The 12,326-nt window shown below is 49.1% G+C and overlaps 1 protein-coding gene across 3 annotated transcripts in view; it reads right to left on the bottom strand.

The window, feature by feature from the left end:
• The window catches only part of LOC139050498 (uncharacterized), a 35,330-nt gene that overhangs the window by 10,682 nt on the left and 12,322 nt on the right, over nucleotides 1–12,326 (bottom strand). For 2 of the 3 annotated variants that reach the window (XM_070526946.1, XM_070526948.1), the window contains exon 1: nucleotides 3,052–3,326. In XM_070526946.1, coding sequence (XP_070383047.1) covers nucleotides 3,052–3,319 — 268 coding nt within the window. In that variant the 5' untranslated portion in view covers nucleotides 3,320–3,326. Of the gene's footprint in view, nucleotides 1–3,051; nucleotides 3,327–12,326 lie in introns of those variants that run through there. The other variant, XM_070526947.1, reaches the window with a different exon arrangement.

Here is a 12,326-nt window from a genome sequence, read left to right as displayed (position 1 = left end):
TCTGAGATCATATTAAGTGCCTTGAGTCAAAGCACTGAGCTTCACCTTAGAAGCGGCACCTCATCGAGTGTACTCGACGAAGTGCAAGACCGCTGTTCTGATGAAACGAACTTAAACGAACATGAACGAGAAAACTTAGATAACAAAGGGTTGCACGCATGGAAAACGAAACTATAAGATCATAAGCCCGCAAGCCCTGGGTTTTGCTACGACGCCGATTTGCTAGTGCACCGAGCTGCAGGCTTCGATTACGGAGCGCTAGACCGGCTGTCGCATCGCACTATCCCTGCCTGAGATACGCGCTAACGCTTACGTTGCCTGCAGTCGGTTGTTTCGGATTGCTGACTTTCCGCTTGAACCTAAAACCGATAAAAAATATTTCGGTTTCTCTCCGGACCAAAATAACAAATAGCGTTTCCATTACGTTTTCGTTCCGGTCGAAATATTGTTTTTTTTTTTTGCTTTTCCTTCTGGTTTTCGTTCCGCTCTGACGCACTGATTAAAACACCGTATGGTCTTGCCGACACTACGGAAGCGGTCGCACGTCAAGTCAACACTTCTGTGCTCGGCGCGGTAGCTTTAGGGTGCGGGTTCGATCCCCACCGCGGCAGCCGCATTTCGATGAGAGCGAAATACAAAAACGCTAGTGCACTTAGTTTTAGCTAGGTGCGCGTTAAAGAACGCAAGGGTGCGAAAATTAATCCGGAGTCCGCCACTACGGCTGGCCTCGTAATCCGATTGTGGTTCTGGCACGTACAGCCACATAATTCAATTAAAGTTCAACACTTCTGCCACAATGTGATGTGCCACGTTAGGCAACGACAGTGCTCAACCCTCTCAGAGCTTATGAACAATGGCGCACTACAACGCCTCAAGCAAACACGTTTTGTGTGTTCTGTGTACTACGCAGTCAAACAGCAGAGGTACACGCGAGGCAACGTTTAACAGCAATCCACTGCTATCGTATTTGAGTAAACGCTTAAATTAAGAAGCGAAGCACTTGCCTTCAAGATCACCGCTAATGATGGTGAACCAAAGAAAACAGCACAGAATGCTTCGCTCATATCGACTGCAACAGTGCGTGGGACGCATAACTTCCTTTTCTTTGTTATTTTCATTTACTGCGTGCGGTTTTGTTTTCCGCTTTTGTGTTATGCTAGTAGCATCACGCTTATGCTGGATGTACCTAGCGCACCATCGTAATGACAGTAATGAAACACAGCAATACAGAGAGTGCTAGCCCACTGAAAAAGGAAAATGGGATATTACGGCACTGCACATTGCTTTAAATGGACGCAAACACGATAAGATTCTCCATCTGATAAGTTGCTTTCCGAACGCCGACAAAACGAATAGATAACATGCCTAGAGACGATGCATCCGATTGGATGATTGGAAATTATTGATCCAAGTTGGCTACTCCACCCGCTTGCTCAGCAGCTAGCTACTTCTGCGCAGTAACTGGAAAGAAAAATGGCTGTGGCTTAGCTAAGGTTAAGCCCAGGATGCGAAGCATACTAGCCTTTATTTTAGTTGTTGAACCACTGCTTAGCCTGGTGAACTGCTCTTGCTTGGCTATATTTGGTTCGGCTAGACGAAGAAACAACTCATGCGTTACTCTGCTTCGCCTTCAAGAGTGGAACGCGACAGCGTTCCCGTCGACCCGCCTAGGGGTGTAAGACAATGGGCTACGGCACAGCGACTACGCGCCCCGCATTGGACGCGGTGAGCGTCGAGCAACGCAGCGTTCGGCGCGGCAACGAAATGTGCGCCTGAGCAAGCGACGCACGCCTGAGCCTTAGAAACAGCTCGTTTCTAAGGCAACACCGCATTCACTAGAGGCGCTTTTGTACCGCTTTGAAGCATTGTACTCGTGGCTCAGTGGTAGCGTCTCGCATCTCACACTCCGGAGACCCTGGTTCGATTTCCACCCAGCCCATCTTGCAAGAGTTGAGCCCGGCTTGCAGCTGTTGTGACGTCAGTGCCCTAGCGGGAGTTAGGCCGCAGTACCATCTGTGCGACCGCAGGCGAGCGCACGAGCTGAGACCCGGCTGTGTAGCTACGCGGCCGCAAGCGAGCGCACGAGTTGAGCCTCCGCTTTTGCAGCTGTTATGACGTCATATGGTAGCTACGCGGCCGCGCGCGGCGCAGCAAGGAAGAGCGTGGTTGTGCGGCTAGTATGCGTCGCATAAAATACTGATGGTCATTGGAGAGCACCCAAAGCCAGCACGCGCGCTGAACGCGAGCAAACGCGTGAGAATGTAGCTACACTAGCTGGAGCGTTTGACAGCCGGCAAGCGCCAGTACCACGGTTGACGATATCGTAGCACCGTTCTCAGCAGCGCCATCGGTAACGCACGATCACTTTCCATCGTGCTCGACGAGTTAGAGGATCGGCATTTGTTGTAATAACGAATTGTGCAGCATCGGCATCAGAAGGTCATGCAGGCATTGCTGCGCTTTTTGCGGTTCACTAGCCTGCGTGAACGCCTACAATGAGAACGCCCGTCCTGTTCTATTTTTCTTCTTCTCTCTGTCTCTCTTTCGAAATTTTCTATCTTCATATTCTCTTTCGAACTACTTTTCCCCCGCTCAATGCAAAGTAGTAAATCTCAAACTCTCATCTGGTCAGAAAGAACCAAAAAAGGTTCTTCCCACTGCCCGCCCTTATCGGCCTCTGCGAGCCGCCGCGACTGACTTGCAAGCTTCACGGATTAGCGGCGATCGGGTGAGCTGTCGTCCCTTTTCACGAACACGCTGCCAAAACGTGCGCAGCAGCATTCGCTGCACATCACGACGTTGGTAAGACGGGATGCGACGTTGCGACGAAACACGGCGAATCAGTCGTGTACGACGGCCCCTTGAGGAGCAGCGGAGCTATAGGCGCCAAACGCTCCAGCATCGTTCGTCCCGCATTGGATGTCAGCGCCGGTACACGCGCGTTGTTCAGGCAGCAAGACCTGCGCGCAGAAGCTAGTCGGCCAGTGCGTGTCCCAACGAGACTTAACGAAGCCGATCGCTAGGACAACGCAGAAAGAAGCGTCGACTTACCGGCGTGTCCGTTCCCTTTCGTCGTCCAGCACTCGGAAAGACGTCGCGTACGACGGACGGCCAGGCGGCTCGGAAAGGGAGCAGTCGACGACGCAACCCTCGTTCGAGCTGATGCCCTTACGTCACTCGTGCTGAAATTCACGGCCCTGGTCGCTGTCGCCACCCATCGAGATTCGCAGCAACCTACGACGTCGAATACGAAACTATGGTCCTTTCGAACACTTGCCGTCAGTGCTTGCTCAGAGGGAAACACCACACCAGAAAACATCTAGCCACGACCTCGTACGGAATCGAGAAGGTTACGTTACGCAGACCTCTTTTTTTATTATTTTTTCTTGCGCAATGCCACAATGCTGAAAAAGTGGCGCCCTCTATTAGCAGTCGGCATGCTGGTTTGGGCGAGCGCTCCACGTTGTATGCCAGGCACGGAGGAAGGAAACTAAGGAGAGGCCCTACCCCCTCCGCGCGCTAGGAGAAAAGTGTGGCGTAAATGACGTATAGGTTCTCATTTTTTTGCTGCTTTTTATTTTTTTTTTGCTTCATGGTTACGTTTTTTGGGTTACAATGGCGGCGTTGTTCTGATTTTTTGAGCGCTCACACGTGTTGCTCTGGTAGGTTTCGTGCAGTGGCAAAGGCGCTGTGGTGGCGGGTTTGCGTTAGTCACCGTGTCTTGTTGCGCTGTGTTACCTGCACCGTGCTCTGCCGGATGTTGCGCGAGCGCGCGCGCTCCGCGCGCGAAACCACGCGCAGCGCGGCGTGGTTTCGCGAAAGATGTAAACAAGAGAGGAGGGTGGCACAAAAGGCGGAGCATCGCCATGAGCAACGCCAACTTCCGGCTTCACTTTTGCTTCACAAAGAGTGACGTCAGGGCCTCTCCTTAGTTTCCTTCCTCCGTGATGCCAGGTGTACGCTCGGTGGCAGTGGGCCTCTTCGATTTTTGGAGTTCTGGCAGCCCGCTGGCAGCCAGATGGCAGCCAGCTAGTTCCGGTTCTGACAGGAAGTCACGTGGGCTGGGATCCCAAGACAACCCGAACCTGCCCGAAGTTTGCAAAATCGAACGCTGGTCAGCTGACCAAATGTAAACATGCTACCAGCATGGCAGCGCCCGGCGAGGCCGGCGCGCGCTCGGCGTAGTCGGCCCATTTATGTGTTGTCAGCTTGAAAATATATAGTTGCATTCAGGAATACGATCACTTTCGCGCGAGTTCGCGCGACTCGGCGCAGTACGCGTACTCCATGGGCCAACGTCGCCTTGTGCAGCGCAACCGATGGCCTCCGACGCGGCGGATGACAAGACACGAAATCGTAATTGTATACTCGAAAGCGATAGCTGGAGGATCCCTGCTCGCAGCGATCACGTCGCCCACCGCCGACATTGATGAGTTGGCGCTGTGTCATCACGAGACATGAAAAAGCAGGTTATCGGGTACGTCTCATACGCATGAAATTTCGCGCCGACCTGTTCGGGCTTCGATTTCAGAAAGTTTGTTGTGGCTGATGGTGCTTCTCATTTTGACCATAAGGAGCTGGGGACGCAGCTGGCGCATGAAAACGCACGTCGCCTGTGACCAGCGAAATGTTTCACGCGAAAAACAACATTGGTCGCAATCATGAGAGCAATAAGCCGATCTACAGTCAACAGCAAAAGTTTGCGGGATGCGCGAGCGCGTGGCAAAGCGACCCTCCTCCCCTTCTAGCGGTGAACCCCTGGTGTTGAGACCGACGCCTGCACGCATGCGCGTCCCTCCGAAACTGCAAGCGTGCATGTTTCCGTGCTTCCGCTTTGCGCGCCGGCAATATCCGAATGTAGCCGCGAGGTATAGCCCTCTTGCGATATGCGCCGTGGCGGCTGCTCATGCAGCGCTTTCTTTTCATATATGGTACCGGTGGAAGAAGTTTGCAGGGACAACATGGCCACAATTAGCACATGACTGGGGTAGTTGGATAAATATGGGAGAGGCCTTTGCCCTGCAGTGGGCGTAGCTAGGATGATGATGATAATAACGATGATGATTAGGGTATCGGTGGACGCGCTCGCCGCGTGCCTTATCGATGGCGTCATCGGCCAACAGACGATGGCGCGCTACTTTGGCGCTATGTCATAGCAGTCGTCACCGCAGAGCCCTGTCTTTCGCCGCACTACGCTTTTGTTCTCACGCTTTCACCGTGCCCTCCTCCTCCGCTTTCCACCTCATGGTTCCGCTGCACTTTCCAACTCCGTTTTCCTTTCCTTCTCGCGCTTTCTTCGCTATCGCCGTCTTTCATGCCCTGCTGCACTCCGCGTTCGCTCTCTCATTTTTCGCTGTGCTCGTTCGCTCGGTTACGCCGATGGACGCCGACGCTCAACGCAGGAACGGGTGTCTAAGAGCTACGCTCTAAAAGCAGCGAGCTCCGCGTGACCCTAACGCAAGGCTTATGCAGTATGTAGCTGCCAATAGGGATGGAGTGTCTGCCCCGTCGGCCGCCGCTGTGGTTGCAGTGCACTCGCATACTTTAAAAAGGTTTAAGTGCGTTGCACTTGTATCTGCTTTCGCATTAAAAACAAACCGCTTTGAGCGTTGTGTTGCGGGCAACGACGTCTTCGTCTACGCTTCCCGAAGCAGTGGGAATGTGTATGGTATTGTGTACGGAATGCACTGTACGCCAGCGCGAGGTGTCCTTTTACCAGTGGCACAGCCAGGTGGTGGTACACCAGGCACGTGCCCCCTCCCCCTTCATCCAACCCTCACCCCCAAAAATTTCGTTGTCAGTATGGGACCTGCTCAGCTTCCCCCCCCCCCCTTTTCTACCCCGCCCGCTAGAACGAATTTCTAGCCACGCCACGGCCTATTACGTATACTCTTCCAGCGTGGGCGTCAGTCGGCATGTACCAAGGTAGTAAAACCAAACTCTGGTTCGGGTAACGGTGACATATACCGTAGCACGTAGTAGCACTGAGTTGGGCTTCACGATATCGCTAGCAGGATGCGTTCAGGTACATCGTCCATTCGTGCATTGCTCGGAGGCGACGCACTTGGTTCCGGTCCTACATGTTTCGATGTGAGGAAGGATAAAGAAAAACTAATACGAGGAGGCTAAGTGGAATAATTAAGGAAACGAAGTTAATATAGCATCATTGCTTAGCCCCAACGTCCGTGATTTTACAAGCAGACATTACACTGCACATTTTTATTTGCAATGACGGTGGTTCAGCGCACCAGGCTGACTTAGCCCAGTCGACCTTCCCGTGCTTTTATGCGTCAGAACCTGATGGTCTAGTTTCTTTCTTTCTTTCTTTCTTTCTTTCTTTCTTTCTTTCTTTCTTTCTTTCTTTCTTTCTTTCTTTCTTTCTTTCTTTCTTTCTTTCTTTCTTTCTTTCTTTCTTTCCTTCTTTCTTTCTTTCTTTCTTTCTTCGGAGCCTCGCCTGCCAGCTGCAGGCTGTACGCCGTCCACTGCAAACAGCTAGCCTTTATCGTTTAAAGCATGGCCCCCGAGATCGGTGGAAGCGTGATGCAGCAGGCGCGTGCAACCCGATCTCGAGGCCATATTCAAGGTTAAGTTTCTTCAGCGTGTTGTAGATATTATTACGGAAGTATGAAAGAAGAGAAAGGAAGAATCGCGGTACGCTGGCTGCTGCGTGTTGATGGTGGTCAGCCATCTTAACTACTCTGACTCATTTTGTACATATCGTGTAAATACACTCTTTCTAAACTCCCAACATCCCCGTATCAATAATATTGTTCTCTCTAAACTGATTTACCGCATATAACACGTTATTTTGCTTAAGGAGATGCTTCCGTAATGGTAATAAAAGAAGCTACGTTCACTACAGAAACTATACTTGCACGTTCTAGCTGCAACTCAAGTAGCACGCCCAGATTGAACGTCTTGCTTCTGACAAAAAAAAAAAAAATTACCGACGATTACGTTACTTCCTAATGCGAAATTTGAGCGCAGCAAATAAGCTGTTTCACCTTTTCGATAGATTGAGGCAAAGAAATCGAGCAACACATGTATGCGCTATCACAGAATTTTTTTTTTCACACGTATTCCTCTAACAAAGACTCCACTAACAGTTCTTGACAATCATGAAGGAAGCTTTGTGGTCGGAGAAATAGACTGATATATGTTCGACTTGGTACACCAATGCTTGATTCTCAAAGACGAGATCTATACAAGTGCCTCGCGAGGTTGTCACAGCCGTGGGACGCGTTACGATGGCTCTCTGATTGCCACTGCACAGGGCGAACGGCAGCGGCAATTTCGGCTCGGGCGGTGCACATATACAGATCCGCCGCCACCGATCTGGCTCTCTGATTGCCACCGCACAGGGGTTGCATTGGAGGAGGAGCGAAGAAAGGAATTAAGTTCGAGCCGGCGCTTTGACAACCGGAGACTCGCAGGAAGAGGGGGGAGGGGGGCGGCGTGTACACCCAGCGGCAAACGATGGGGGCAGAAGCGCGCGCAGCAAGCGGACAACACGATAAAGGGAGGAGGGAAGAGATAGCAGCGACTGACTGATGCCGCTGACGCCGATAATGAGTCAACCCCAGCTGCGGAGTTGGTTTCAGGGACAACGCCGCCGATGCCGACACAAACAATATGATACCCTCGCTTCCGCAGCGCTAAGAACCAGGTCTAGCCGTGGGAAGGTGGTCACGTATTCGTCGACGTGCCGGGGCCTACGTGAAATAACCGGCGCGTCGGCAACTGAAGAGCACCCTATCCGCCACACAAGAACAGGGGGGGGGGGGACCCTTTCCTCCTCTTTCTGCATGGCGGCGACGGTGTTCTATGCAGTCACGTTATCTTGACTCTCTAGCGGCGTCAGCGGCATCCAGCGGTATCAGTCGGTCGCTGCTAGCGCTGGGGGGATGAAAGGGGGGCGGAGCTGGTTACGAGGCCGACGACAACGCCGACGACGACGCGAAACCCAGGAACGGACGCCAAAGAGCTGCGCTCTAAAAAGCAAATAATAGGCTCTCTTGAGCTTTCATTTCATTATGACCATTATACGCTCAAGAACTGACTGTATTGACCAAACACAGAGTGTAACTTGAAAGATGGAATCCGGTATTCGAAGTTCGACACCAGTGTGCCGTCAAACAAAGATGCTGAAGGTCACGTTGGGAGCTGGTGAACGAAGTTTGGGCGGTATTTGGTGATACGTTTAGTTCAGCCTTTGTATAGGGAAGTAGTCACTGTTACGACCGAAACCACTGAGCGTACAAGTCGGAAACTTGTTTCCGTCGCAATTGAGATGCAGCAGTGTTGGATCGGCGGAAAGTACCAAGTTCCGCCTTGGAGCTCTTTGAGAAGAAGCCCCGACCAAATGAGGCGAGAACTAGTGAAGGGCGCGTTGAGTGGAAAACAGCTCGCGAGCTGTAGCATCTCTAAAATGGCAAGGCTGAGACAGAAAAGAAAGAAGAAAGAAAAGAAAAGAAAGAAAGAAAACTAATAGACGAAGGAGACGTTGTTTTCATTCAAAAACGGCGGCAATCGTTCGGAAAATTTTGAAGTTTGCTGCGCTGGCCAGCGGATAAACACGACTTCACGGGGTAAAAGATTTTCCCGAAATATAGAAACGAAAAGGGGCATTGCAAGCAGTATAGCTGTCGGCAGGATGCGAGTCCGGTTTAGGCAGCTAGTTTAGCACAATGGCGCGAGTTGGACTCGTTTTATGAACATTTTCTTTCTTTATTTTTTGCCGTCCCTGGTGCGACAAGAATGCTTTTGTGAACGACCAAGCCTTGGCAGCAAGAACAGCGAATTCAGCCAGGCGATGTTAAGGACAGGGTGACCGGAAGGGGAGGGGCTAGATTTTACCAGCGATTCCTGACTGGAATTTTTTAAAAGAATTATTGCGTTCCTTCATATGACTTAAGCTGGCTTCGACTTTCAAGCAAATGTGCCCCCTTTTTCTAGCGGCACTCTACGGAGTGGTCTTTCTTTCTTTCTTTCTTTCTTTCTTTCTTTCTTTCTTTCTTTCTTTCTTTCTTTCTTTCTTTCTTTCTTTCTTTCTTTCTTTCTTTCTTTCTTTCTTTCTTTCTTTCTTTCTTTTAAGTAAACTCGCGTGCTTGAGATATTATCAACATGAATAATATCGGCCACTCGTTTTCTCTCAGCTAAACAATGCAAATCGAAAATTAGCGCGCTCAGTGTATAAAACTGAAACGAACAATTCATTATAATTAAAAGTCGCAACGCGCATGCTCGTACTTAACACAACCTTCGAGTCAGTTTCTCTGCATTGCACCAAACACACTGCCACGATACCTGTGACGTCTTTTGCGAGACTCTCGAAGGAAGAAATAACGCTTAAAATGTGCCTCTTAAACTGAACGTTCCTTTGCCAGCGTTGGAGCTTCGCTTCCTGTATCGGTTACAAAATGTTCCTTGCATCCACGTAACTTTTCTTTCTTTTTTCAGCAATTCGAAAGGCGGGAAGGCTCTTGCGCAATATCTATCCGCACCCGGCATTCCACGGCCCCGCGTTGGGAGGAACCTTGTTATGGCCCTCATGGGTATTACGTAACCGTTCAACAAGGGTTAGCTAAACAATGAGTCGCGAACTATTCCATTTTGCCTCGTTAGCGTTCGCACAGTTGCTCCCGTGCTGAGAGAAAGTTCGGCACTGCACAGCGAATAAATAATTCCACGAAGACACACGCCGAAGGACGTGCATAATACGATTTCTTAAAGAGTGTTAAAGCTAGCGTGAATCGCTACACATGCTTAACGTGCGCAATTTCACGCTGTAGGCGAAGGTACTGGGGGTGACAACGAGGTGCAAGAGTTGCCTTTTGTTGTGCTTTTCAAGCCGACATACGTTGTACAAAAGTTCGTTGCTTTTGTGGTACGGTGCTAAAAGCTACAGGTGCGCGCTATTGTAAGTATAAGCCGCATGGCTTTGGATTATGCTTATATAATATTAGTATGCCTTCCTTCCCTCATAGTGCAAACGCGGCTAGAGCCAGTGGGCTAGGCAAAAGCCAGTCAGGCGTTTCTTCAAATGTTAAGTATTACTTTAGCCCTGCGTAATTCGTAAATCAAATGCAATGTTGAAATTATGTAAGCTGGACCTAATACTAGTATTAAAGCGGCCAAAATTGATGCGTTGTACAGCGTTCTCTGAAGCACACCATTAGTTAGTGAGCGGAACTTTTGCGAAACCTTCGCGGACATTTGGCCTCTTTAACGTAAGCGGTGAATTCAAGTGCACATTTCTTTTGCAGTTGAGATGATGATCTAACTCATTCGCGTTACAGAATTCTGATGTCTGTTTCTGTTTCAGTTTCAGTTTCAGTTTATTATTCGTTCATAACAACTTGTTCGACTTACTACTTGTTACGAATTTGTGAACATCGTGTGTCCATGGTTTTGCTAAACTTACTGATTTTTGGCAATTTACTCAACAGATTCTAGGCCCTAAATCGAAGTATTCTTTTCTAGACTCACAAGAATTTGTTTTTCTCTCAAATAGCAAAAAACCTTAACCGAATATATATGTATATATAGATATATGAGGGGGTTAACCGAGGGTCCCGAAATTTATTAGTCATATGATAGGAAGCCAACACACACTGACACCAAGGACAACATAGGGGAAATTACTTGTGCTTAATAAATGAAATGCAGAAACAATTCATGGAAATTAAAGTGAATGAAAAAACAGCTTGCCGCAGGCGGGAACCGAACCCGCAACCTTCGCATTTCGCGTTGGTAGAGCATCGCAAGCGAAATGCGAAGGCATATATATATATATATACATATATATATATATATATATATATATATATATATATATATATATATATATATATATATATATATATATATATATATATATATATATATGTGTGTGTGTGTGTGTGTGTGTGTGTGTGTGTGTGTGTGTGTGTGTGTGTGTGTGTGTGTGTGTGTGTGTGTGTGTGTGTGTGTGTGTGTGTGTGTGTGTTTTTTTCTAGACTTTGATAAACCTAATGCTAACGCATTAAAATATACGCTGTTTACATCCTTGTTCGCAGCGTATGCGGCTAGAAGGGACAAACAGGCCGAGCTCCTCCCGTCCACGTTATGTAATTTTTTGACCACGTCGTTAATCACGCACGCGCAGACTCATTTGCAAAGCCCGCCCCGCTCACGCCGCCGGCGTCCGTGCCCTTCGTCAGGCCTGACCTTGCCCTTTTTATTACACCGTCCACGTTCACGTTATTGTCTTCATCGCAGCTTTCGTTCTCTTCTCGAGATTAAAATATGCGCCAACGGGTTCCGATGGAGAAGTCGCGATGCGAGACGCTATGCCCGATTTACGACATCGAGCACAAGGGGGGGGGGAGGTGTTGGAGAAACGACTTGTTAACACGTTAGGCTTAAGCGCATTCCTGGCTTGGGACTCGTTCCGTATACGGCCCCGTATAGGCTTGATCGAGATCGGTGTTTCAACAAGGGCTGGTGTGTGTGGTTACAGAGTAGCGGCGAGCGCGTGTTCTGCAGCGGTGTAGTTGTCCTGTGCAGCTATGCGCGTAGTAATAACCATGGATGGCCTATACATGGTCGCGCATGTTTAGGTGCACTGCATCGCACATCATATGCGTTGCATAGCATATAGAAGCACCACTGGCCTGCAGCATCAAGTCAGATAGAGACGTTGTTAAATTATCATCGAACGGCGTTAGTCACCCCTGAACGTGTTTGGAAAATAGTCAACAGGTATACCCAACAAGGTGGTTTACTTAAAAAATATTGTTAACCAGAGGTTTGAGCTTCAACTCTGTACGAGGCTCGCAGCTATACGATAACTTTCGTCAACTACGTGCGGGAGACAGATCTCGTCTCGTCTCGTCTCGTCTCCCAAATACTGGCGCATACCCACTATGGGGGATTGGACAAGAAGCAGACGGTTTTCCGTATGGTTAGAATTAAAGCAAAGCTGGATTTGAACAGTGGAGCGTGGGACTAAAGCACTGTGATATAGAAGAGTGATGAAAATATCGTTAAGAATTTTGATAAAATAACTTACCATAATGAAATGAAGTAATAGAAATAATTTACGATTTTAGAAATTTATCAAGGTATTCGTTTTGTCTCTCTAATAAAATTGAAAACTGCAAGAAAAGCGTCCGTGTGGCTGGATCCCAGTGAAGTTGCCCCGAAAAGAGGAATGGTTGGTGAAGTGAGCGACAGCGCAAGTTTGCTAAATGAGCTTTCTAATAGTTTTCGTTGTTCTCTCGGCGCATATCCAGCGATGTCCTCCAAGATCAACTCCTGGCCGTCCGGAGAGCTTACGACATCGG

Source organism: Dermacentor albipictus, chromosome 10, assembly GCF_038994185.2.
Source record: "Dermacentor albipictus isolate Rhodes 1998 colony chromosome 10, USDA_Dalb.pri_finalv2, whole genome shotgun sequence".
NCBI lineage: Eukaryota > Metazoa > Arthropoda > Arachnida > Ixodida > Ixodidae > Dermacentor > Dermacentor albipictus.
This window is presented reverse-complemented; position numbering and strand designations above follow the sequence as displayed.